The sequence below is a fragment of the Procambarus clarkii genome, chromosome 86, assembly GCF_040958095.1.
Source record: "Procambarus clarkii isolate CNS0578487 chromosome 86, FALCON_Pclarkii_2.0, whole genome shotgun sequence".
NCBI classification, from domain to species: Eukaryota; Metazoa; Arthropoda; class Malacostraca; order Decapoda; family Cambaridae; genus Procambarus; species Procambarus clarkii.
In genome coordinates this window covers 4,252,570-4,275,392 of record NC_091235.1, presented here as the reverse complement: position 1 = coordinate 4,275,392, position 22,823 = coordinate 4,252,570, and the positions used below count along the sequence as shown (strand labels likewise).

The 22,823-nt window shown below is 55.6% G+C and overlaps 2 protein-coding genes across 3 annotated transcripts in view; one reads left to right on the top strand and one right to left on the bottom strand.

The window, feature by feature from the left end:
- Positions 1 to 22,823, bottom strand: part of LOC123769055 (gastric triacylglycerol lipase) — a 45,863-nt gene that overhangs the window by 8,966 nt on the left and 14,074 nt on the right. The window contains exons 1-3 of one of the 2 annotated variants that reach the window (XM_045760013.2): positions 19,357 to 19,547; positions 9,406 to 9,740; positions 6,216 to 6,346 (exon numbers count right to left, since the gene is read on the bottom strand). In XM_045760013.2, the coding sequence (XP_045615969.1) occupies positions 6,216 to 6,346; positions 9,406 to 9,564 (290 nt within the window). In that variant the 5' untranslated portion in view covers positions 9,565 to 9,740; positions 19,357 to 19,547. Of the gene's footprint in view, positions 1 to 6,215; positions 6,347 to 9,405; positions 9,741 to 19,356; positions 19,548 to 22,823 lie in introns of those variants that run through there. The other variant, XM_045760019.2, reaches the window with a different exon arrangement.
- LOC138358745 (uncharacterized) lies at positions 11,744 to 22,417 on the top strand. Its single transcript, XM_069316914.1, has 2 exons — positions 11,744 to 11,859; positions 20,020 to 22,417. Exons 1-2 carry the CDS (start codon positions 11,744 to 11,746, stop codon positions 22,415 to 22,417), a joined length of 2,514 nt encoding a protein of 837 aa, XP_069173015.1.

Sequence of the window (22,823 nt, the reverse complement as noted above, 5' to 3'; positions counted from 1 at the left end):
ATATTTCTGGCTACTATTTATTTAATGGTTGTTAAGTTGTCACCCTTAGCAAAATATATTGTTCTCCCGTTTTATACAGTGATTAATTATACCCCAAGACACCTATTGGCATGGCAGATTTTTATTGGTTCTTTACACTGTGGGGAGAAGAACATTATTTAGTCTCAAGGGTCGTGACACCCACCCAACTGGGCGGCAGCTTTACAGTCACGTGCTCCACACCCACCCAACTGGGCGGCAGCGTTAGTCATGTGCTCCACGCCCACCCAACTGGGCGGCAGCTTTACAGTCACGTGCTCCACACCCACCCAACTGGGCGGCAGCTTTACAGTCACGTGCTCCACACCCACCCAACTGGGCGGCAGCTTTACAGTCACGTGCTCCACACCCACCCAACTGGGCGGCAGCTCTACAGTCACGTGCTCCACACCCACCCAACTGGGCGGCAGCTTTACAGTCACGTGCTCCACACCCACCCAACTGGGCGGCAGCTTTACAGTCACGTGCTCCACACCCACCCAACTGGGCGGCAGCTTTACAGTCACGTGCTCCACACCCACCCAACTGGGCGGAAGCTTTACAGTCATGTGTTCCACACCCACCCAACTGGGCGGCAGCTTTACAGTCACGTGCTCCACACCCACCCAACTGGGCGGCAGCTTTACAGTCACGTGCTCCACACCCACCCAACTGGGCGGCAGCTTTACAGTCATGTGTTCCACACCCACCCAACTGGGCGGCAGCTTTACAGTCACGTGCTCCACACCCACCCAACTGGGCGGCAGCTCTACAGTCATGTGCTCCACACCCACCCAACTGGGCGGCAGCTTTACAGTCATGTGCTCCACACCCACCCAACTGGGCGGCAGCTCTACAGTCATGTGCTCCACACCCACCCAACTGGGCGGCAGCTTTACAGTCACGTGCTCCACACCCACCCAACTGGGCGGCAGCTCTACAGTCATGTGCTCCACACCCATCCAACTGGGCGGCAGCTTTACAGTCACGTGCTCCACACCCACCCAACTGGGCGGCAGCTCTACAGTCATGTGCAGGCTGCACCTACAGTAAGCAAATTTTGGATACTTCGCTAAGATTCCCGGCAGCACATAATTATGAATGAAGTACTTACACATTTCTTGGACACCATTGATGGTGTTATCTCTGAATTCCGCGATTTTGTCACATTCCATTATATAATGACGCAAAGTAAGCGAATAGTTCTGCTGACAGAGTTTACATTTAGTCAAATCTATATCAACAGATGTTACAAATTCCCAGAGGTACTTGTAGCCGAGCCTAAGCCTAGCAGTGGTAACATCTAGAAGTCTGCTAACATTATTGGATGACCCATAGACGTGCGGTTCTTCCTGCATAATAGAATGATGATAGATAGAGCAACTAGTGTGAATTTCACTTTGCCTCAAGTCTACGAAATTTTGTTGATGTTCCCGGAATATTACAGCCCTCATGCTGCTCAAAGGCAGTCAAAGATGGTAGTCAATTCCCCTCTTTATGAGCAAAGGTTTTGGCTAACTTAGTTCTATCATGGCATTCGGAAACCAATTATGGAAGGAATCCACAGGAGACAGACTCTGACTCCATCCTTGATTATTTCACTATATCTGTGTCTAGCTTCAGAGATAAGCACGTCAGTTATGCCTTGGGGAGCTGAGGGCAGTCAAGGATGATAAAGAGTCACTTACAATTAGTATGTCCACTTTGGATTCATATACGCGCTCGAGTGCAAGGATTATGGCAACCAATTCTGTTTGAAGAGTGGAGGCTCAGTTACTTAGATGCGCTCCACACTCATGGGAGAAGGAACCATCTCTCCCTGTCACAACAACTGCACTTCCAGCTGCACCATGGGACTGATGCAAGGATCCATCAGTGTAAATAATCTGGGAAAGGGAGCGCTCTCTGACTAAAGTATTAATTTGGCTTAAGGCATTGTACTTTGCTTCTTGTCGAAGCAAGGACTATTCTTTAATCAGCTTCTTGGGTGGGAAAGGGGGGGACAGTAATTTGGAAAGGAGTGATCTCCCACGGGGCAGGAAAGTGTCGTTGTTGTCTCTCTTGGTAGAGGTGATGAAAATTATACATACTGAGAACATTGGCAGTTTCGGTAATCCATTTGGAGGGATTAAGGATTACTACCTTCAAGGCAGAAGGCTTGGAGGGCTTCAGTGCAGGGGTTAGGGTGGGTTAGCCTAAGCATCTTGATACCAATTAAAGCATTAATTTCAGTGATACGATCACTTGCACATGAAATATTCAGTTCCTTCCTCATATTTAGTAATTTACTTGTACGGGGACATCCGAGGATTATCCACATGTCCTCATGGCTTCGTTTTGCATCTTTTCCAGCCTCCAAGCATTCTCTCAGGCACTAGAGCAAGCATGGGTGCAGCATAATCACAGACCTAATATACGCGTACTAGTGGCTTTACAAGAGTGTAATTACTGTACTATGCTATGTATTCTCACAAACCCAATGTACCTTCTTGTATATATATATAAATAAAATAAAATAATAAAATAAAAATATGAGAGATACATCATTTTGACAATTCTCACATTTGCATCATAGCTTGGATGATAGCCTGCCACAGCCTTGAGAGCACATCGTCTCAAAGCTCTAAAATTTTGTGCTCACTAGAAAGGAGACGAGAGAGATACCAAATAATATACACATGGAAAATACTGGAGGGACAGGTTCCAAATCAGTACGTTGTTATTTTACTGTGCAGGAGTGAACGATATGGAAGAAAATGCAGAATAGAACCAGTGAAGAGCAGAGGTGCCATAGGCACAATCAGAGAACACTGTATAAACATCAGAGGTCCGCGGGTGTTCAACGTCCTCCCAGCGACTATAAGAAATATTGCCGGAACAACCGTGGACATCTTCAAGAGGAAACTAGATTGTTTCCTCCAAGGAGTGCCGGACCAACCGGGCTGTGGTGGGTATATGGCACTGCGGGCCTCTCCAAGCAACAGCCTGGTGGACCAAACTCTCACAAGTCAAGCCTGGCCTCGGGCGGGGCTTGGGGAGTAGAAGAACTCCCAGAACCCCATCAACCAGGTGTCACGGAGCCTCTCTCTACTTTGGCGATCCAGTCTGGCTACAACATTGCGGTACGGTGGAACCTCAAGACCAAGGTCTTGGTGGACCACATAGAACTCCCATAATCACTACACCGGAAATAAATATATCTTTGACATCCCCAGAGTCAAACTAAATCTGTGTAAACACTATGCAAATAAAGGGACCTAGTCTATGGAACTCGCTCCCTAACAAATAGAAAAGCTGTCCAACCTATGCCTTATTCAAAAATAAAACCGAAAAGTACTTAATTTCATCCTCATAATTTCCTACCAAGTGCCTTAAACTCTCACTGTATCTTGTGCTACCCACTCCCCCAATATATGTGCCTAAGTCATTCAACTTCACTATTGTAATCACTGCTATCATCTTATATCATGGTAGTTATATTGAACACCTATTTTACTACATTATACCTAGATATAATCCTCAAATTACGCTACAAAGCACCTGTTGATAATCCTCAAATTTTACAATAATGTACCTACTAATCTTCGTCAAATTTTCTTACAACGTACCTGTTAACATTTCTCAATTTTGCTAGAAATTACCAACTTAAAATTATCTGTTAGATTAAGGACCTGTCCGAAACGCTGTGCGTGTTAGTGGCTTTACAAGAATATAAAAAAAACATCTATGCTATGTACTCTCATAAACCCAATATACCTTGTATATAAATAAATAGATAAATAAAATAAAAATACATACACACAGGGAGTAAAGGACAGTAAAGTAACTTTCACCAACCAGGACTTTGTTACAAGGGTGCGTGCTTTGGGAGAATAAAGTGTTTTTATTAGCCCCATTTACTACCCCAGTGGGCCTGGTTAGGCTGCTATCATATCCATGGTATAACAGGATATTTTGTGATGTTTCACTGGGGGCTAGGCCGGCAGCAGTCAGGTTGTGAACTCGTATTCCAACTGGTTACCCTAGGGGGAGTCCTGTTACCCCTGGGGGGTCCTGTTACCCCTGGGGGAGTCCTGTTACCATGGGGGGGAGTCCTGTTACCATGGGGGGAGTCCTGTTACCCTGGGGGGAGTCCTGTTCCCAGGGGGGGGAGTCCTGTACCCATGGGGGGAGGAGTCCTGTACCCATGGGGGGGGAGTCCTGTTACCATAGGGGGAGAGTCCTGTTAGCATAGGGGGAGAGTCCTGTTACCATGGGGGGAGTCCTGTTACCATGGGGGGAGTCCTGTTACCATGGGGGGAGTCCTGTTACCATGGGGGGGGGAGTCCTGTTACCATGGGGGGGGGAGTCCTGTTACCATGGGGGGGGAGTCCTGTTACCATGGGGGGGAGTCCTGTTACCATGGGGGGGGAGTCCTGTTACCATGGGGGGGGAGTCCTGTTACCATGGGGGGGAGTCCTGTTACCATGGGGGGGAGTCCTGTTACCATGGGGGGGAGTCCTGTTACCATGGGGGGGAGTCCTGTTACCATGGGGGGGGAGTCCTGTTACCATGGGGGGGGAGTCCTGTTACCATGGGGGTAGTCCTGTTACCATGGGGGGAGTCCTGTTACCATGGGGGGAGTCCTGTTACCATGGGGGGAGTCCTGTTACCCTAGGGGGAGTCCTGTTACCACGGGGGGAGTCCTGTTACCCTAGGGGGAGTCCTGTTACCCTAGGGGGAGTCCTGTTACCATGGGGGGGTGATCCTGTTACCCTAGGGGGAGTCCTGTTGCCATGGGTGGAGTCCTGTTACCATGGGGGGGGTGATCCTGTTACCCTAGGGGGAGTCCTGTTGCCATGGGTGGAGTCCTGTTACCATGGGGGGGGGGGTGATCCTGTTACCCTAGGGGAGTCCTGTTACCCTAGGGGGAGTCCTGTTACCCTAGGGGGAGTCCTGTTACCCTAGGGGGAGTCCTGTTACCATGGGGGAGTCCTGTTACCATGGGGGGAGTCCTGTTACCATGGGGGGAGTCCTGTTACCATGGGGGGAGTCCTGTTACCATGGGGGAGTCCTGTTACCATGGGGGGAGTCCTGTTACCATGGGGGAGTCCTGTTACCATGGGGGGTCCTGTTACCCTGGGGGGAGTCCTGTTACCATGGGGGGACCCTGTTACCATGGGGGGGTCCTGTTACCCTGGGGGGGTCCTGTTACCCTTGGGGGAGTCCTGTTACCATAGGGGAGAGTCCTGTTACCATGGGGGGGAGTCCTGTTACCATGGGGGGAGTCCTGTTACCATGAGGGGAGTCCTGTTACCATGGGGGGGAGTCCTGTTACCATGGGGGGGAGTCCTGTTACCATGGGGGAGTCCTGTTACCATGGGGGGTCCTGTTACCATGGGAAGGTGATCCTGTTACCATGGGGGGGAGTCCTGTTACCCTAGGGGGAGTCCTGTTACCCTAGGGGGAGTCCTGTTACCCTAGGGGAGTCCTGTTACCATGGGGGGAGTCCTGTTACCATGGGGGGAGTCCTGTTACCATGGGGGAGTCCTGTTACCAGGGGGGGAGTCCTGTTACCATGGGGGAGTCCTGTTACCATGGGGGGTCCTGTTACCCTGGGGGGAGTCCTGTTACCATGGGGGGACCCTGTTACCTTGGGGGGGTCCTGTTACCCTGGGGGGTCCTGTTACCCTGGGGGGAGTCCTGTTACCATGGGGGGAGTCCTGTTATCATGGGGAGCCCTGACCACTATTTTTAGGTGAACTGACGTGTGGGTAAGTCGCCAGATTTAATTAAACCATATATATATATATATATATATATATATATATATATATATATATATATATATATATATATATATATATATATATATATGCGAACAGGCCTGAATGGTCCTCAGGACTATATGCAACTGAAAACTCACATCCCAGAAGTGACTCGAACCCCTACTGCCAGGAGCAACGCAACTGGTATGTACAGGACGCCTTAATCCACTTGACCATCACTTAATCCACTTGACCATTATGTCCGGTCGTGATGGTCAAGTGGATTAAGGCGTCCTGTACATACCAGTTGCGTTGCTCCTGGCAGTAGGTGTTCGAGTCACTTCTGGGGTGTGAGTTTTCAGTTATATATTATACACACACACACACACACCCTCATATAGGAGCAGGCACGGGAATACGTACACTTGAGCGGGGACTGGAGAGCCTCACCTGAGGTGGAGGTAGCGGCGTCTGGAGGGGTTGGCGTACGGTGGTAGATGATGGAGTGTGAGGAGGTAGCCGTCCTCCGTGGTGACGGTGTGGCTCTCCACCAGGTACCCGGCCTCACGACCCAGCGACCCCTGTAACACAACCATCCACACTTACCTTAACTTGCTTTTTAACTCCCATTATTCTGTATGCAAATTGCTTTCAGGAAGTAAGTAATTATCAAAAGAAGCACCAAGCTGGGAAGGCTATAAAATATATTAAAGAGCACGGAAACTACTTTGTTTGAGGAAAGAATTATTTGTTGTGACAAAAGTCTTCGGTCACCGCCACCAACATTTCACTTGACCAAAATTGAGTCCGTGAGAACCAGATGGGTGGGGGGGGGTGAATAATTACTTTTAACTGATTTAATTTAGGCCTACCCTGACCAGCCTATGTCCGTCCCGGTCCCCACATCATTTCCTCTGCAAATCCTGAGCAAGGTCAGCCCTAGGTGGCCTCTAACTTCGGACTGAGACATCCTCTTATAGTATAGATACACACATGTCTAACCTACGCTGGAAACAATCTAACGCGCTTAATTACGTCTATCACATTATGTCCATAACTTTATAACCATGTTTCCAAACCTGCACTTGCTCAGGTCTTTCCAGAATCTAAAATTAGAAATATATATTATATATATATATATATTATATATATATATATGTCGTACCTAGTAGCCAGAACGCACTTCTCAGCCTACTATGCAAGGCCCGATTTGCCTAATAAGCCAAGTTTTCCTGAATTAATATATTTTCTCTAATTTGTTTCTTATGAAATGATAAAGCTACCCATTTCATTATGTATGAGGTCAATTTTTTTTATTAGAGTTAAAATTAACGTAGATATATGACCGAACCTAACCAACCCTACCTAACCTAACCTAACCTATCTTTATAGGTTAGGTTAGGTTAGGTAGCCGAAAAAGTTAGGTTAGGTTAGGTAGGTTAGGTAGTCGAAAAATAATTCATGAAAACTTGGCTTATTAGGCAAATCGGGCCTTGCATAGTAGGCTGAGAAGTGCGTTCTGGCTACTAGGTACGACATATATATATATATATATATATATATATATATATATATATATATATATATATATATATATATATATATATATATATATATATATATATATATATATATAGTAATTTACACCAATTTTTGTTTCCATATTCTATTTTGTGTTACATTTGAAAACTCTTTTATCCCCCATCTTTATAGCCTTTTATCCAGTTATTACTTCAATCTTGCCACCCCCTAACTCTTAGTTATTATTGACCATGTCAGTAATGGTCTTTACATCCTAACTATAATTACCGAGAATAACTGGCATACATCTCTGTATGGGTTCAAGTTAACTGCTGTCTGTCCTATAGTGCAGACACCACAAGTGACCTGCATAACCTGAAGCAGGTCCAAGAGTGCCAGGTAATGAAGCCTAATATCAAAGGTCTTATTGCAGCCTTCTCCTTATGAAGGGGAAGACTGCCTTGTACTAGACCACCGTGCTGACCCAGGGAGCCTGGCGCGGGGTCCACCATGCAGCTCTACTGCACATTAGCAGCCTAATGTTTACATTGGCAGGCCAATGTTTACACTATAGTGAAGTGATAATCGGAAACCTTGTAAGTACTTGGGGCAGGGACAGGTCGAGGCAGGGACAGGGAGAGGGCGAGGCAGGGACAGGGCGAGGCAGGGACAGGTCGAGGCAGGGACAGGTCGAGGCAGGGAGAGGTCGAGGCAGGGACAGGTCGAGGCAGGGACAGGTCGAGGCAGGGACAGGTCGGGACAGGGACAGGTCGGGACAGGAACAGGTCGGGACAGGGACAGGTCGAGGCAGGGACAGGTCGGGACAGGGACAGGGACAGGTCGAGGCAGGGACAGGTCGGGACAGGGAGAGGTCGAGGCAGGGACAGGTCGGGACAGGGACAGGTCGGGACAGGGAGAGGTCGAGGCAGGGACAGGTCGGGACAGGGACAGGTCGGGACAGGGACAGGTCGGGACAGGGACAGGTCGAGGCAGGGACAGGTCGGGACAGGGACAGGTCGGGACAGGGACAGGTCGAGGCAGGGACAGGTCGAGGCAGGGACAGGTCGGGACAGGGACAGGTCGAGGCAGGGACAGGTCGGGACAGGGAGAGGTCGAGGCAGGGACAGGTCGGGACAGGGACAGGTCGGGACAGGGAGAGGTCGAGGCAGGGACAGGTCGGGACAGGGACAGGTCGGGACAGGGACAGGTCGAGGCAGGGACAGGTCGAGGCAGGGACAGGTCGGGACAGGGACAGGTCGAGGCAGGGACAGGTCGGGACAGGGACAGGTCGGGACAGGGACAGGTCGAGGCAGGGACAGGTCGAGGCAGGGACAGGTCGGGACAGGGACAGGTCGAGGCAGGGACAGGTCGGGACAGGGAGAGGTCGAGGCAGGGACAGGTCGGGACAGGGAGAGGTCGAGGCAGGGACAGGTCGAGGCAGGGACAGGTCGGGACAGGGACAGGTCGGGACAGGGACAGGTCGGGACAGGGACAGGTCGGGACAGGGACAGGTCGAGGCAGGGACAGGTCGAGGCAGGGACAGGTCGAGGCAGGGACAGGTCGGGACAGGGACAGGTCGGGACAGGGAGAGGTCGAGGCAGGGACAGGTCGAGGCAGGGACAGGTCGGGACAGGGACAGGTCGGGACAGGGAGAGGTCGAGGCAGGGACAGGTCGAGGCAGGGACAGGTCGGGACAGGGACAGGTCGGGACAGGGACAGGTCGGGACAGGGACAGGTCGGGACAGGGACAGGTCGGGACAGGGACAGGTCGAGGCAGGGACAGGTCGGGACAGGGACAGGTCGAGGCAGGGACAGGTCGGGACAGGGAGAGGTCGAGGCAGGGACAGGTCGAGGCAGGGACAGGTCGGGACAGGGACAGGTCGGGACAGGGACAGGTCGGGACAGGGACAGGTCGGGACAGGGACAGGTCGGGACAGGGACAGGTCGAGGCAGGGACAGGTCGAGGCAGGGACAGGTCGAGGCAGGGAGAGGTCGAGGCAGGGACAGGTCGAGGCAGGGAGAGGTCGAGGCAGGGACAGGTCGAGGCAGGGACAGGTCGAGGCAGGGACAGGTCGGGACAGGAGAGTGGTGAAGGTGCTACAGTGATGGGTATACTGACGGTGTCCTGGACGTGGGGGTGTAAGGTGGGGCTGCCGCTGCTGATGAGTCTGGTCAGGATCTCGCTGATGAGGGACTGTCTGGGGGCTCGGGAGGGCATGCTCATCACCCCAGCCACCATCACCCCAGCCAGCATCACCATCCTCACCACCCTCATCATCGCCTCCGTGCCTGCTGCTCACCACCCTTCACAATAGTGTCGGTACAGCGGTGACCACCGCTGGCGCCACACTATGGGTCCTCACGGGTCCTCACGGGTCCTCACGGCTCCTCACGGGTCCTCACGGGTCCTCACGGCTCCTCACGGCTCCTCACGGGTCCTCACCGCTGCTCTACCTGTAACCACACAACACCTCATAAACGGGCTCTGCTAGACTATTCAAATCATTAAGACCTTTAAGGCATTACATTGTACATGTAAAATATATTATATATCAACTAGACGTACCGGCAGTGCTTGGGTCTCCCAAGTATTCTTCCTTCTTCTCTCTCAGCTGTTGTCTACGTAGAATTAATGTGGATACAAGCTGGGGCAGGTAGACTGTACACATCTCTCACACAACATTAGTTAGGTCGTTGGTCAATGCTAACTATTTAACTTTCAAAACAATTTCATATTATTAAGCCTAAAGGAATAGTCCATGATATTCGTTATCTTTTTTGTATGACACTTCTTATAATTTCACCCAAAAAATTCATAATTTTCCTTGAAAGGTTATCAGTAACTTTGGATCTTGCAGTTTGACATATCTCGCAAGCAGGTCATCTCTTTATTAAGACTCTTTATGGCTTACAGTATCGAGTGCCAGAAAATGGAGTTTCACGACTCAAGTTGTGGAAGCGAGTGCACGATATGCCACTCAGCGTAGAATCTCCCGAATGCACATTCATGGTTGCACTGTCCTCAACACTCTGGTCTCGGACTTGGATCTGCTCCGTTGGGTATCTATGGCTAGCTGGGCAGGCCAATAGTACTGCAAGGGTCATTGCATGCCCAGTCCCTGATCAACCAGAGCCAGTTATAAAAGTCTTCATTAAGAACTGTCTTTCACAGTCATGGAGAAGCCAGGAGTCAGACTGACTTTTCAAGCGCCCAGGCGAAAAGGTTCACTTCATATGGTCAGCTTCCCCCCAACCCGTCTTCAGACCACAGCCCGTCCTCATACAGCCCCCAACCCGTCTTCAGACCACAGCCCGTCCTCATACAGCCCCCAACCCGTCCTCAGACCACAGCCCGTTCTCATACAGCCCCCAACCCGTCCTCAGACCACAGCCCGTCCTCATACAGCCCCCAACCCGTCTTCAGACCACAGCCCGTTCTCATACAGCCCCCAACCCGTCTTCAGACCACAGCCCGTTCTCATACAGCCCCCAACCCGTCTTCAGACCACAGCCCGTCCTCATACAGCCCCCAACCCGTCTTCAGACCACAGCCCGTTCTCATACAGCCCCCAACCCGTCTTCAGACCACAGCCCGTTCTCATACAGCCCCCAACCCGTCCTCAGACCACAGCCCGTTCTCATACAGCCCCCAACCCGTCTTCAGACCACAGCCCGTCCTCATACAGCCCCCAACCCGTCTTCAGACCACAGCCCGTTCTCATACAGCCCCCAACCCGTCTTCAGACCACAGCCCGTTCTCATACAGCCCCCAACCCGTCTTCAGACCACAGCCCGTCCTCATACAGCCCCCAACCCGTCCTCAGACCACAGCCCGTTCTCATACAGCCCCCAACCCGTCTTCAGACCACAGCCCGTTCTCATACAGCCCCCAACCCGTCTTCAGACCACAGCCCGTTCTCATACAGCCCCCAACCCGTCCTCAGACCACAGCCCGTCCTCATACAGCCCCCAACCCGTCTTCAGACCACAGCCCGTTCTCATACAGCCCCCAACCCGTCCTCAGACCACAGCCCGTCCTCATACAGCCCCCAACCCGTCTTCAGACCACAGCCCGTTCTCATACAGCCCCCAACCCGTCCTCAGACCACAGCCCGTCCTCATACAGCCCCCAACCCGTCCTCAGACCACAGCCCGTTCTCATACAGCCCCCAACCCGTCCTCAGACCACAGCCCGTCCTCATACAGCCCCCAACCCGTCCTCAGACCACAGCCCGTTCTCATACAGCCCCCAACCCGTCCTCAGACCACAGCCCGTCCTCATACAGCCCCCAACCCGTCTTCAGACCACAGCCCGTTCTCATACAGCTCCCAACCCGTCCTCAGACCACAGCCCGTCCTCCCTCCCTCCCCCACTCTTACAGGAAGGTCAGTCATGGTGATCGCCCAGTGATCAGTAAGTGATCACGTGATGACACTGGCAAGCTTTTGAATGCATTATGACAATCTCCGGTGCAGGAGGGATCCCGGAGCCTGTGGCGGCGTCAGGAACATACAACGACAAACTCAAGAGATTTTCCACCAACAACGCCAGCACACTGACATACTGCAGCCGGTAGACACCGACGATACGACTCCTCAACAACATCGTTATGCATGTAACAAGTTACGTCTCGTCTTGGCTAAGAAATAGTCTTCATAAAGAGGTGAAACGGTGGCAATACACAGCAGCGCATCCTGAAGAAAATCCGGCCTAGGTAACCCCGGTCCCAGGCGCCGGCGAGAAACAATGGGCAGAGTTTCTTTCACCCTATGCCCCTGTTACCTAGCAGTAAAATAGGTACCCGGGTGTTAGCTGTCACGGGCTGCTTACTGGGGGTGGAGGCCTGTTCGAAAACCGGGCCGCGTGGACACTAAAGCCCCGAAATCATCTCAAGATAACCTCAAGATAACCCCCCGCAACACCCCCGAGCACGCCAACACCACCAGTGTCTAAAATGCTGGGTATTAACAGAACAATCATCAGCAACGATGGCACAAATTGTCAATAAGGAAGTCTGGAGTAACACGAGCCTCAGTTCCTCCATGTCTAGCAGCAGGTGAAGCCGCCGCTGAAGAGGACACGAGGGCTGGGAGGCAAGACAAGGCATCAGGATACTAACACATAAGACACTGGACTACATACATCACAGGAACATGAAGAGGAGCCAACATCTGCAGGAGATGTTGGCTCCTCTCCTCGTGACCTCATGTCATCAACGCCATAGTAAATCAACAGAATGCCAAGACTCTATATGAGGCGTTAGAGGAAGCGAAGGCATCAGTACGCCACAACCACCAAAGTGTGCACACAACACCAGAGTATTCCAGCCACAACACTAACTTCATAAACAAAAGCGCAGATACACAGCATCCCTCGCCCCCAGAACATCCACAACAACACCAGCTGTGCTGGCACCAACTGAGAAATACAAGACACAGTAACAGATCAAACCGACTGGACAGAACACGTCAAAGAAAGCTTCAAACAAAGCTCAAGTTGTCACGCCAACGTTTCACGTGTTACCACTCCCCCGTGACACAGTTGATGAAGCAGACACAGATGACTTAGGTAACGTAGTGTTGCAGGAAACACTGCCACGACCCACAAGGCTGCCACTGTGGCACATGTTGACACTACCACCACACGGCAAGTGACAATAAAGGGCGGAATATCACACGCCCAAACCTCCCACGCCAGAACAATAATATAATTCACTGTGTAGGGGGACAGGAAGCCAGCGTGTATTCATACACCTTTGGCTTTTATCGAGGTCCCCCCCCCCCCACCCGCCCCCTCCCAAGGTCGAATTACTGACCCCGCCCAGGATGCCACCCCACAACACGCTGACTAACTCCTGAGTACCAACTTACTGCTAGGTGAACAGACCCATTAGGTGAAATGAAATGTGCCTAACTATTTGTCCCGCCCGGGATTCGAACCCGGAATTCTTGACTGTGTCGAGAACGGAAACGACCTTATACAGGACGCTGGACACTTGTCCCCGTCGTGGACCCTACACAAGGGCTGGGGAAGATTGATTAACATTAAGCCAACCAGGAGGTGGCACGGGCATGAATAGCCCGTAAAGAGAAGTGGTAGAGAGTCAATATATACGGTGAGAAAGTGAGTTACATGTACAGCAATGAAATATAGTTTGAGTTAGTTCATTGTTCTGCACCCACATACCCATCCCGTGGGCAGTAGGGCACCCACATACCCATCCCGTGGGCAGTAGGGCACCCACATACCCATCCCGTGGGCAGTAGGGCACCCACATACCCATCCCGTGGGCAGTAGGGCACCCACATACCCATCCCGTGGGCAGTAGGGCACCCACATACCCATCCCGTGGGCCGTAGTGCACCCACATACCCATCCCGTGGGCAGTAGGGCACCCACATACCCATCCCGTGGGCAGTAGGGCACCCACATACCCATCCCGTGGGCAGTAGGGCACCCACATACCCATCCCGTGGGTGGTAGTGCACCCACATACCCATCCCGTGGGCGGTAGTGCACCCACATACCCATCCCGTGGGCGGTAGGGCACCCACATACCCATCCCGTGGGTGGTAGTGCACCCACATACCCATCCCGTGGGCGGTAGTGCACCCACATACCCATCCCGTGGGCGGTAGGGCACCCACATACCCATCCCGTGGGCAGTAGGGCACCCACATACCCATCCCGTGGGAAGTAGGGCACCCACATACCCATCCCGTGGGCAGTAGGGCACCCACATACCCATCATGTGGGCAGTAGGGCACCCACATACCCATCCCGTGGGCAGTAGGGCACCCACATACCCATCCCGTGGGCAGTAGGGCACCCACATACCCATCCCGTGGGGCGGTAAGGCACCCACATACCCATCCCGTGGGTGGTAGGGCACCCACATACCCATCCCGTGGGCGGTAGTGCACCCACATACCCATCCCGTGGGCGGTAGGGCACCCACATACCCATCCCGTGGGCGGTAAGGCACCCACATACCAATCCCGTGGGCGGTAGTGCACCCACATACCCATCCCGTGGGCGGTAGTGCACCCACATACCCATCCCGTGGGCGGTAGTGCACCCACATACCCATCCCGTGGGCGGTAGTGCACCCACATACCCATCCCGTGGGCGGTAGTGCACCCACATACCCATCCCGTGGGCGGTAGTGCACCCACATACCCATCCCGTGGGTGGTAGGGCACCCACATACCCATCCCGTGGGCGGTAGTGCACCCGCATACCCATCCCGTGGCCGGTAGTGCACCCACATACCCATCCCGTGGGCGGTAGTGCACCCACATACCCATCCCGTGGGCGGTAGTGCACCCACATACCCATCCCGTGGGCAGTAGTGCACCCACATACCCATCCCGTGGGCAGTAGGGCACCCACATACCCATCCCGTGGGCGGTAGGGCACCCACATACCCATCCCGTGGGCGGTAGGGCACCCACATACCCATCCCGTGGGCGGTAGGGCACCCACATACCCATCCCGTGGGGCGGTAAGGCACCCACATACCCATCCCGTGGGGCGGTAAGGCACCCACATACCCATCCCGTGGGTGGTAGGGCACCCACATACCCATCCCGTGGGCGGTAAGGCACCCACATACCCATCCCGTGGGCACAGTTTGTCCTCAAGCAATGTCCATTCTATGCAGTGGCCGACCCCCCAAAGACACACTCATCAATTAACACTGTCCATTAAAAATTGGATCTCTAAAGTATAATATTACATATTAGCATATTATGCACCCACATACCCGGAGACTCGGGGCGGTCTCCGGGCTTGGAGTCCCTGAGCCTTCTTTCACCAACTTCGAGGTAACCTCCGGAGCTGGAGCCCTTAGGGCAGTTCGATGTTATCTTCAACATCGTTCTGACAGTTCCTGCGACGGCGCTGGAACCAATCGCATTGGCGTTTGCCTTTCCATTGGAGACTTTGGACGCCGTGGAGAGGGGGGACCTGCTGCATGGGTGACAGCTTCTCCCCTATATCAACCTACCCTGGCTTTGCGCCCTGGAGAGGCCACTCCAGACCGACAACCAGAGCACAACTCCATAGTCTCCTGAGACTGGTGGATGCCTGCTACTACTAGATAAGGTGATCATAATTTTAGAATTATTTGTAGTACGTGTGTAAAGCATTTACAGAGTTAGGACTTGAATAGTGGTGGTCAGTAAATAGTTGTTGAAGGAGAGTCGTGTGTTGTGGGATCATTGATGAAGGTGGTGTTTGGTGGCTGCAGGGAGGTAACATTTGGGCTTTGTTGAAGAGGACGGGCTGGGGGGGGGCGGTGATGGGAGAGATTACTTAGCTACATAATGGGCTCAAGAACTGAATCTTAAATATTCTCTTAGCTAAGCAAGTTACAGTCTTGATAAGCTAGTTACACAGTTTAATGTATATCAAAAGTGATGTTCGAGAACGACTACAATTACAGAAGCTAAGCAACTTAGCTTGGCTTATGAGGGCGGTGCAGCTCGTCCTCAAACAATGGCCCAAAATCCATTCCATGCACCCGCCAAACCCCCTGTTGTTTATGAATGAATAACGGTTTACACACGACTCACAACTGATGACGTCCGAACACTTCCGGAACAAGTGCTTCGCTGACGTCCTCTGTTCGAACCCCAACGCTGTAAATGCTTCACCCACGTCCTACAAATACTCGCCAACAGAACCTAAACACCCAACCAATGCCTATATGTGCACAGTCAGCCCGTCCTCCTAAGGTGCCCCAACGTCAAGAAAACGGTCAATTTAAAGTGTCCTCTCCTAACCTACCAGAGGACCCAAAACAGAAAACGGGCCAGTAAGTCACTTTCGCCAGCCGCTTACATTTTCTAGTACGACCATTTTTGGTCGTATGTAACGCATACGAGCGAAAAGCGACGTTCCTTGCAGGAGGACAGGTTGGTACAGTAAGCTAATATATAACAATATTAATTTATATTTGAGAAAATTCCTATTTTGAATGAACAGCATGTTGAAATTGACGAAAGCATCTTTGAGTTCGACCGCTGGATGGAAAGGACTTGATCTGAAGACGGATTGGCTACCGGACCTTATCCTGGTGAGTCTCCTTGCCAGCAGAAGTGAGAGTTGATGACATAGACGTGATTACTAACCACAACAGGCCGATGCGTCACACAAGAGATCAACCAATACGGATGGTTGAAGTCTTCTTGGTCACAGACCTCAATGTTCCCGCTTGAGAGTGGACGGTAGCTGGTGTGCTCTCGTCCCGTGTCCAGTCACGGGGCTAGTGTCCAGTGACGGGGCTACGTGTCCATGCAGTGACGGGGCTACGTGTCCAGTCACGGGGCTACGTGTCCAGTCACGGGGCTACGTGTCCAGTCACGGGGCTACGTGTCCAGTGACGGGCCTACGTGTCCAGTCACGGGGCTACGTGTCCAGTCACGGGGCTACGTGTCCAGTGACGGGGCTCCGTGTCCAGTCACGGGGCTACGTGTCCAGTGACGGGCCTACGTGTCCAGTCACGGGGCTACGTGTCCAGTCACGGGGCTACGTGTCCAGTGACGGGGCTACGTGTCCAGTGACGGGGCTACGTGTCCAGTGACGGGGCTACGTGTCCAGTCACGGGGCTACGTGTCCAGTCACGGGGCTACGTGTCCAGTCACGGGGCTACGTGTCCAGTCACGGGGCTACGTGTCCAGTCACGGGGCTACGTGTCCAGTCACGGGGCTACGTGTCCAGTCACGGGGCTACGTGTCCAGTCACGGGGCTACGTGTCCAGTCACGGGGCTACGTGTCCAGTCACGGGGCTACGTGTCCAGTGACGGGGCTACGTGTCCTGTCACGGGGCTACGTGTCCTGTCACGGGGCTACGTGTCCAGTCACGGGGCTACGTGTCCAGTGACGGGGCTACGTGTCCAGTGACGGGGCTACGTGTCCAGTGACGGGGCTACGTGTCCAGTGACGGGGCTACGTGTCCAGTCACGGGGCTACGTGTCCAGTCACGGGGCTACGTGTCCACTGACGGGGCTACGTGTCCAGTGACGGGGCTACGTGTCCAGTCACGGGGCTACGTGTCCAGTCACGGGGCTACCCCACACAGTGCACCTGTACCCCACACCGTGCACCTGTACCCCACACCGTGCACCTGTACCCCACACCGTGCACCTGTACCCCACACAGTGCACCTGTACCCCACACAGTGCACCTGTACCCCACACAGTGCACCTGTACCCCACACAGTGCACCTGTACCCCACACAGTGCACCTGTACCCCACGCCGTGCACCTGTACCCCACACCGTGCACCTGTACCCCACACCGTGCACCTGTACCCCACACAGTGCACCTGTACCCCACACCGTGCACCTGTACCACACATCGTGCACCTGTACCCCACACCGTGCACCTGTACCCCACACAGTGCACCTGTACCCCACACCGTGCACCTGTACCACACATCGTGCACCTGTACCCCACACAGTGCACCTGTACCCCACACCGTGCACCTGTACCCCACACAGTGCACCTGTACCCCACACAGTGCACCTGTACCCCACACAGTGCACCTGTACCCCACACCGTGCACCTGTACCCCACACCGTGCACCTGTACCCCACACAGTGCACCTGTACCCCACACCTGTACCACACATCGTGCACTTGTACCCCACACAGTGCACCTGTACCCCACACCGTGCACCTGTACCCCACACCTGTACCACACATCGTGCACCTGTACCCCACACAGTGCACCTGTACCCCACACCGTGCACCTGTACCCCACACCGTGCACCTGTACCCCACACAGTGCACCTGTACCCCACACAGTGCACCTGTACCCCACACAGTGCACCTGTACCCCACACCTGTACCCCACACCGTGCACCTGTACCCCACACCGTGCACCTGTACCCCACACCGTGCACCTGTACCCCACACCTGTACCACACATCGTGCACCTGTACCCCACACAGTGCACCTGTACCCCACACCGTGCACCTGTACCCCACACCGTGCACCTGTACCACACATCGTGCACCTGTACCCCACACAGTGCACCTGTACCCCACACCGTGCACCTGTACCCCACACCTGTACCCCACACCGTGCACCTGTACCCCACACCTGTACCACACATCGTGCACCTGTACCCCACACCGTGCACCTGTACCCCACACCGTGCACCTGTACCCCACACCGTGCACCTGTACCCCACACCTGTACCACACATCGTGCACCTGTACCCCACACAGTGCACCTGTACCCCACACCGTGCACCTGTACCCCACACCGTGCACCTGTACCACACATCGTGCACCTGTACCCCACACAGTGCACCTGTACCCCACACCGTGCACCTGTACCCCACACCTGTACCCCACACCGTGCACCTGTACCCCACACCTGTACCACACATCGTGCACCTGTACCCCACACCGTGCACCTGTACCCCACACCGTGCTCCTGTACCACACACCGTGCACCTGTACCCCACACCGTACACCTGTACCCCACTCCTGTACCACACACCGTGCACCTGTACCCCACACCGTACACCTGTACCCCACTCCTGTACCACACACCGTGCACCTGTACCCCACACCTGTACCCCACACCGTGCACCTGTACCACACACCGTGCACCTGTACCCCACACCTGTACCACACACCGTGCACCTGTACCCCACACCGTACACCTGTACCCCACACCTGTACCACACACCGTGCACCTGTACCCCACACAGTGCACCTGTACCCCACACCGTACACCTGTACCCCACACCTGTACCCCACACCGTGCACCTGTACCCCACACAGTGCACCTGTACCCCACACCGTGCACCTGTACCCCACACCGTGCACCTGTACCCCACACCGTGCACCTGTACCCCACACCGTGCACCTGTACCCCACACCGTGCACCTGTACCCCACACCGTACACCTGTACCCCACACCTGTACCACACACCGTACACCTGTACCCCACACCTGTACCACACACCGTGCACCTGTAGTACTGGTGTGCAGGTTCTTGACTATGACAGGAGGAGGGAACTAGATATTTAAGAGGATGGAATGGCGCCAAACCTTTAATTAAGCAAGGAGTCCTTGTGAGCAGCCTTGAGCAGCCTTAGGTCCACACGGCGTCCCACACAAACCCAGAATACGGCGGAGAAGCTGCTGGGAAGGTTCCGGAACAATTCCAGTGACCACAGATTTAAACTACCACAACTGGTAACAACACGTTTAATAAGCACTCAGACTTGCCACACTTATGACAAGTGATCAACACTACCATTATCGTTGAACTCTAAGCTAGCAGAAAAATAAAGAACCGATACCCTATCTCCTCCTTGAGCCCGTATCAATGATAACGAATTCTCAAGGCATAGGTCAAGATTTAATTCTATTTCTTATCAATAAAGTCCTTCAAAAAGACAAAGTTCCCATGTAAATGGAAGGAACTTGACGTCATTCCAATCCACAAACAAGAAGAAGTAGACAATAACCTTATCTTGAGACGATTTCGGAGCTTAGCGTCCCTGCGGCCCGGTCCTCGACCAGGCCTTTTTCTTTTTACGCACACCCCCAGGAAGCAGCCCGTAGCAGCTGTCTAACTCCCAGGTACCTATTTACTGCTAGGTGAACAGGGGCATGAGGGTGGAAGAAACTCTCCCCATTTGTCTGAGCCTCCACCGGGGATCGAACCCGGAACCTCAGGACTACGAATCCGAAGCGCTGTCCACACAGCTGTCAGGCCCCCCTGGAGACATCGCCGCCCCCCAGGTCGACCAGCAGACATCGCCGCCCCCCAGGTCGACCAGCAGACATCGCCGCCCCCCAGGTCGACCAGCAGACACGGCCGCCCCCCAGGTCGACCAGCAGACACGGCCGCCCCCCAGGTCGACCAGCAGACACGGCCGCCCCCCAGGTCGACCAGCAGACACGGCCGCCCCCCAGGTCGACCAGCAGACACGGCCGCCCCCCAGGTCGACCAGCAGACACGGCCGCCCCCCAGGTCGACCAGCAGACATCGCCGCCCCCCAGGTCGACCAGCAGACACGGCCGCCCCCCAGGTCGACCAGCAGACACGGCCGCCCCCCAGGTCGACCAGCAGACATCGCCGCCCCCCAGGTCGACCAGCAGACACGGCCGCCCCCCAGGTCGACCAGCAGACATCGCCGCCCCCCAGGTCGACCAGCAGACACGGCCGCCCCCCAGGTCGACCAGCAGACACGGCCGCCCCCCAGGTCGACCAGCAGACATCGCCGCCCCCCAGGTCGACCAGCAGACACGGCCGCCCCCCAGGTCGACCAGCAGACACGGCCGCCCCCCAGGTCGACCAGCAGACACGGCCGCCCCCCAGGTCGACCAGCAGACATCGCCGCCCCCAAGTCGACCAACAGACATCGCCGCCCCCCAGGTCGACCAGCAGACATCGCCGCCCCCCAGGTCGACCAGCAGACATCGCCGCCCCCCAGGTCGACCAGCAGACATCGCCGCCCCCCAGGTCGACCAGCAGACATCGCCGCCCCCAGGTCGACCAGCAGACATCGCCGCCCCCCAGGTCGACCAGCAGACATCGCCGCCCCCCAGGTCGACCAGCAGACATCGCCGCCCCCCAGGTCGACCAGCAGACATCGCCGCCCCCCAGGTCGACCAGCAGACATCGCCGCCCCCCAGGTCGACCAGCAGACATCGCCGCCCCCCAGGTCGACCAGCAGACACGGCCGCCCCCCAGGTCGACCAGCAGACATCGCCGCCCCCCAGGTCGACCAGCAGACACGGCCGCCCCCCAGGTCGACCAGCAGACATCGCCGCCCCCCAGGTCGACCAGCAGACACGGCCGCCCCCCAGGTCGACCAGCAGACACGGCCGCCCCCCAGGTCGACCAGCAGACATCGCCGCCCCCCAGGTCGACCAGCAGACACGGCCGCCCCCCAGGTCGACCAGCAGACACGGCCGCCCCCCAGGTCGACCAGCAGACACGGCCGCCCCCCAGGTCGACCAGCAGACATCGCCGCCCCCAAGTCGACCAACAGACATCGCCGCCCCCCAGGTCGACCAGCAGACATCGCCGCCCCCCAGGTCGACCAGCAGACATCGCCGCCCCCCAGGTCGACCAGCAGACATCGCCGCCCCCCAGGTCGACCAGCAGACATCGCCGCCCCCAGGTCGACCAGCAGACATCGCCGCCCCCCAGGTCGACCAGCAGACATCGCCGCCCCCCAGGTCGACCAGCAGACATCGCCGCCCCCCAGGTCGACCAGCAGACATCGCCGCCCCCCAGGTCGACCAGCAGACATCGCCGCCCCCCAGGTCGACCAGCAGACATCGCCGCCCCCCAGGTCGACCAGCAGACACGGCCGCCCCCCAGGTCGACCAGCAGACACGGCCGCCCCCCAGGTCGACCAGCAGACACGGCCGCCCCCCAGGTCGACCAGCAGACATCGCCGCCCCCCAGGTCGACCAGCAGACATCGCCGCCCCCCAGGTCGACCAGCAGACATCGCCGCCCCCCAGGTCGACCAGCAGACATCGCCGCCCCCCAGGTCGACCAGCAGACATCGCCGCCCCCCAGGTCGACCAGCAGACATCGCCGCCCCCCAGGTCGACCAGCAGACATCGCCGCCCCCCAGGTCGACCAGCAGACATCGCCGCCCCCCAGGTCGACCAGCAGACATCGCCGCCCCCCAGGTCGACCAGCAGACATCGCCGCCCCCCAGGTCGACCAGCAGACATCGCCGCCCTCCAGGTCGACCAGCAGACATCGCCGCCCCCCAGGTCGACCAGCAGACACCGCCGCCCCCCAGGTCGACCAGCAGACACGGCCGCCCCCCAGGTCGACCAGCAGACACGGCCGCCCCCCAGGTCGACCAGCAGACACGGCCGCCCCCCAGGTCGACCAGCAGACACGGCCGCCCCCCAGGTCGACCAGCAGACACGGCCGCCCCCCAGGTCGACCAGCAGACACGGCCGCCCCCCAGGTCGACCAGCAGACACGGCCGCCCCCCAGGTCGACCAGCAGACACGGCCGCCCCCCAGGTCGACCAGCAGACACGGCCGCCCCCCAGGTCGACCAGCAGACACGGCCGCCCCCCAGGTCGACCAGGAGACACGGCCGCCCCCCAGGTCGACCCATCCTGTGAGTGGTGGTGGGAAGGGTACAGACCCATCCTGTGAGTGGTGGTGGGAAGGGTACAGACCCATCCTGTGAGTGATGGTGGGAAGGGTACAGACCCATCCTGTGAGTGATGGTGGGAAGGGTACAGACCCATCCTGTGAGTGATGGTGGGAAGGGTACAGACCCATCCTGTGAGTGATGGTGGGAAGGGTACAGACCCATCCTGTGAGTGATGGTGGGAAGGGTACAGACCCATCCTGTGAGTGATGGTGGGAAGGGTACAGACCCATCCTGTGAGTGATGGTGGGAAGGGTACAGACCCATCCTGTGAGTGATGGTGGGAAGGGTACAGACCCATCCTGTGAGTGGTGGTGGGAAGGGTACAGACCCATCCTGTGAGTGGTGGTGGGAAGGGTACAGACCCATCCTGT

Bases quoted from the DNA above. Each gene is read 5' to 3' on its own strand.
- LOC138358745 (XM_069316914.1), top strand. From the start codon at position 11,744: ATGACAATCTCCGGTGCAGGAGGGATCCCGGAGCCTGTGGCGGCGTCA. The intron at 11,860-20,019 runs GTAGACACCGAC...CTGTCCACACAG, and splicing joins ACACTGACATACTGCAGCCG to CTGTCAGGCCCCCCTGGAGA.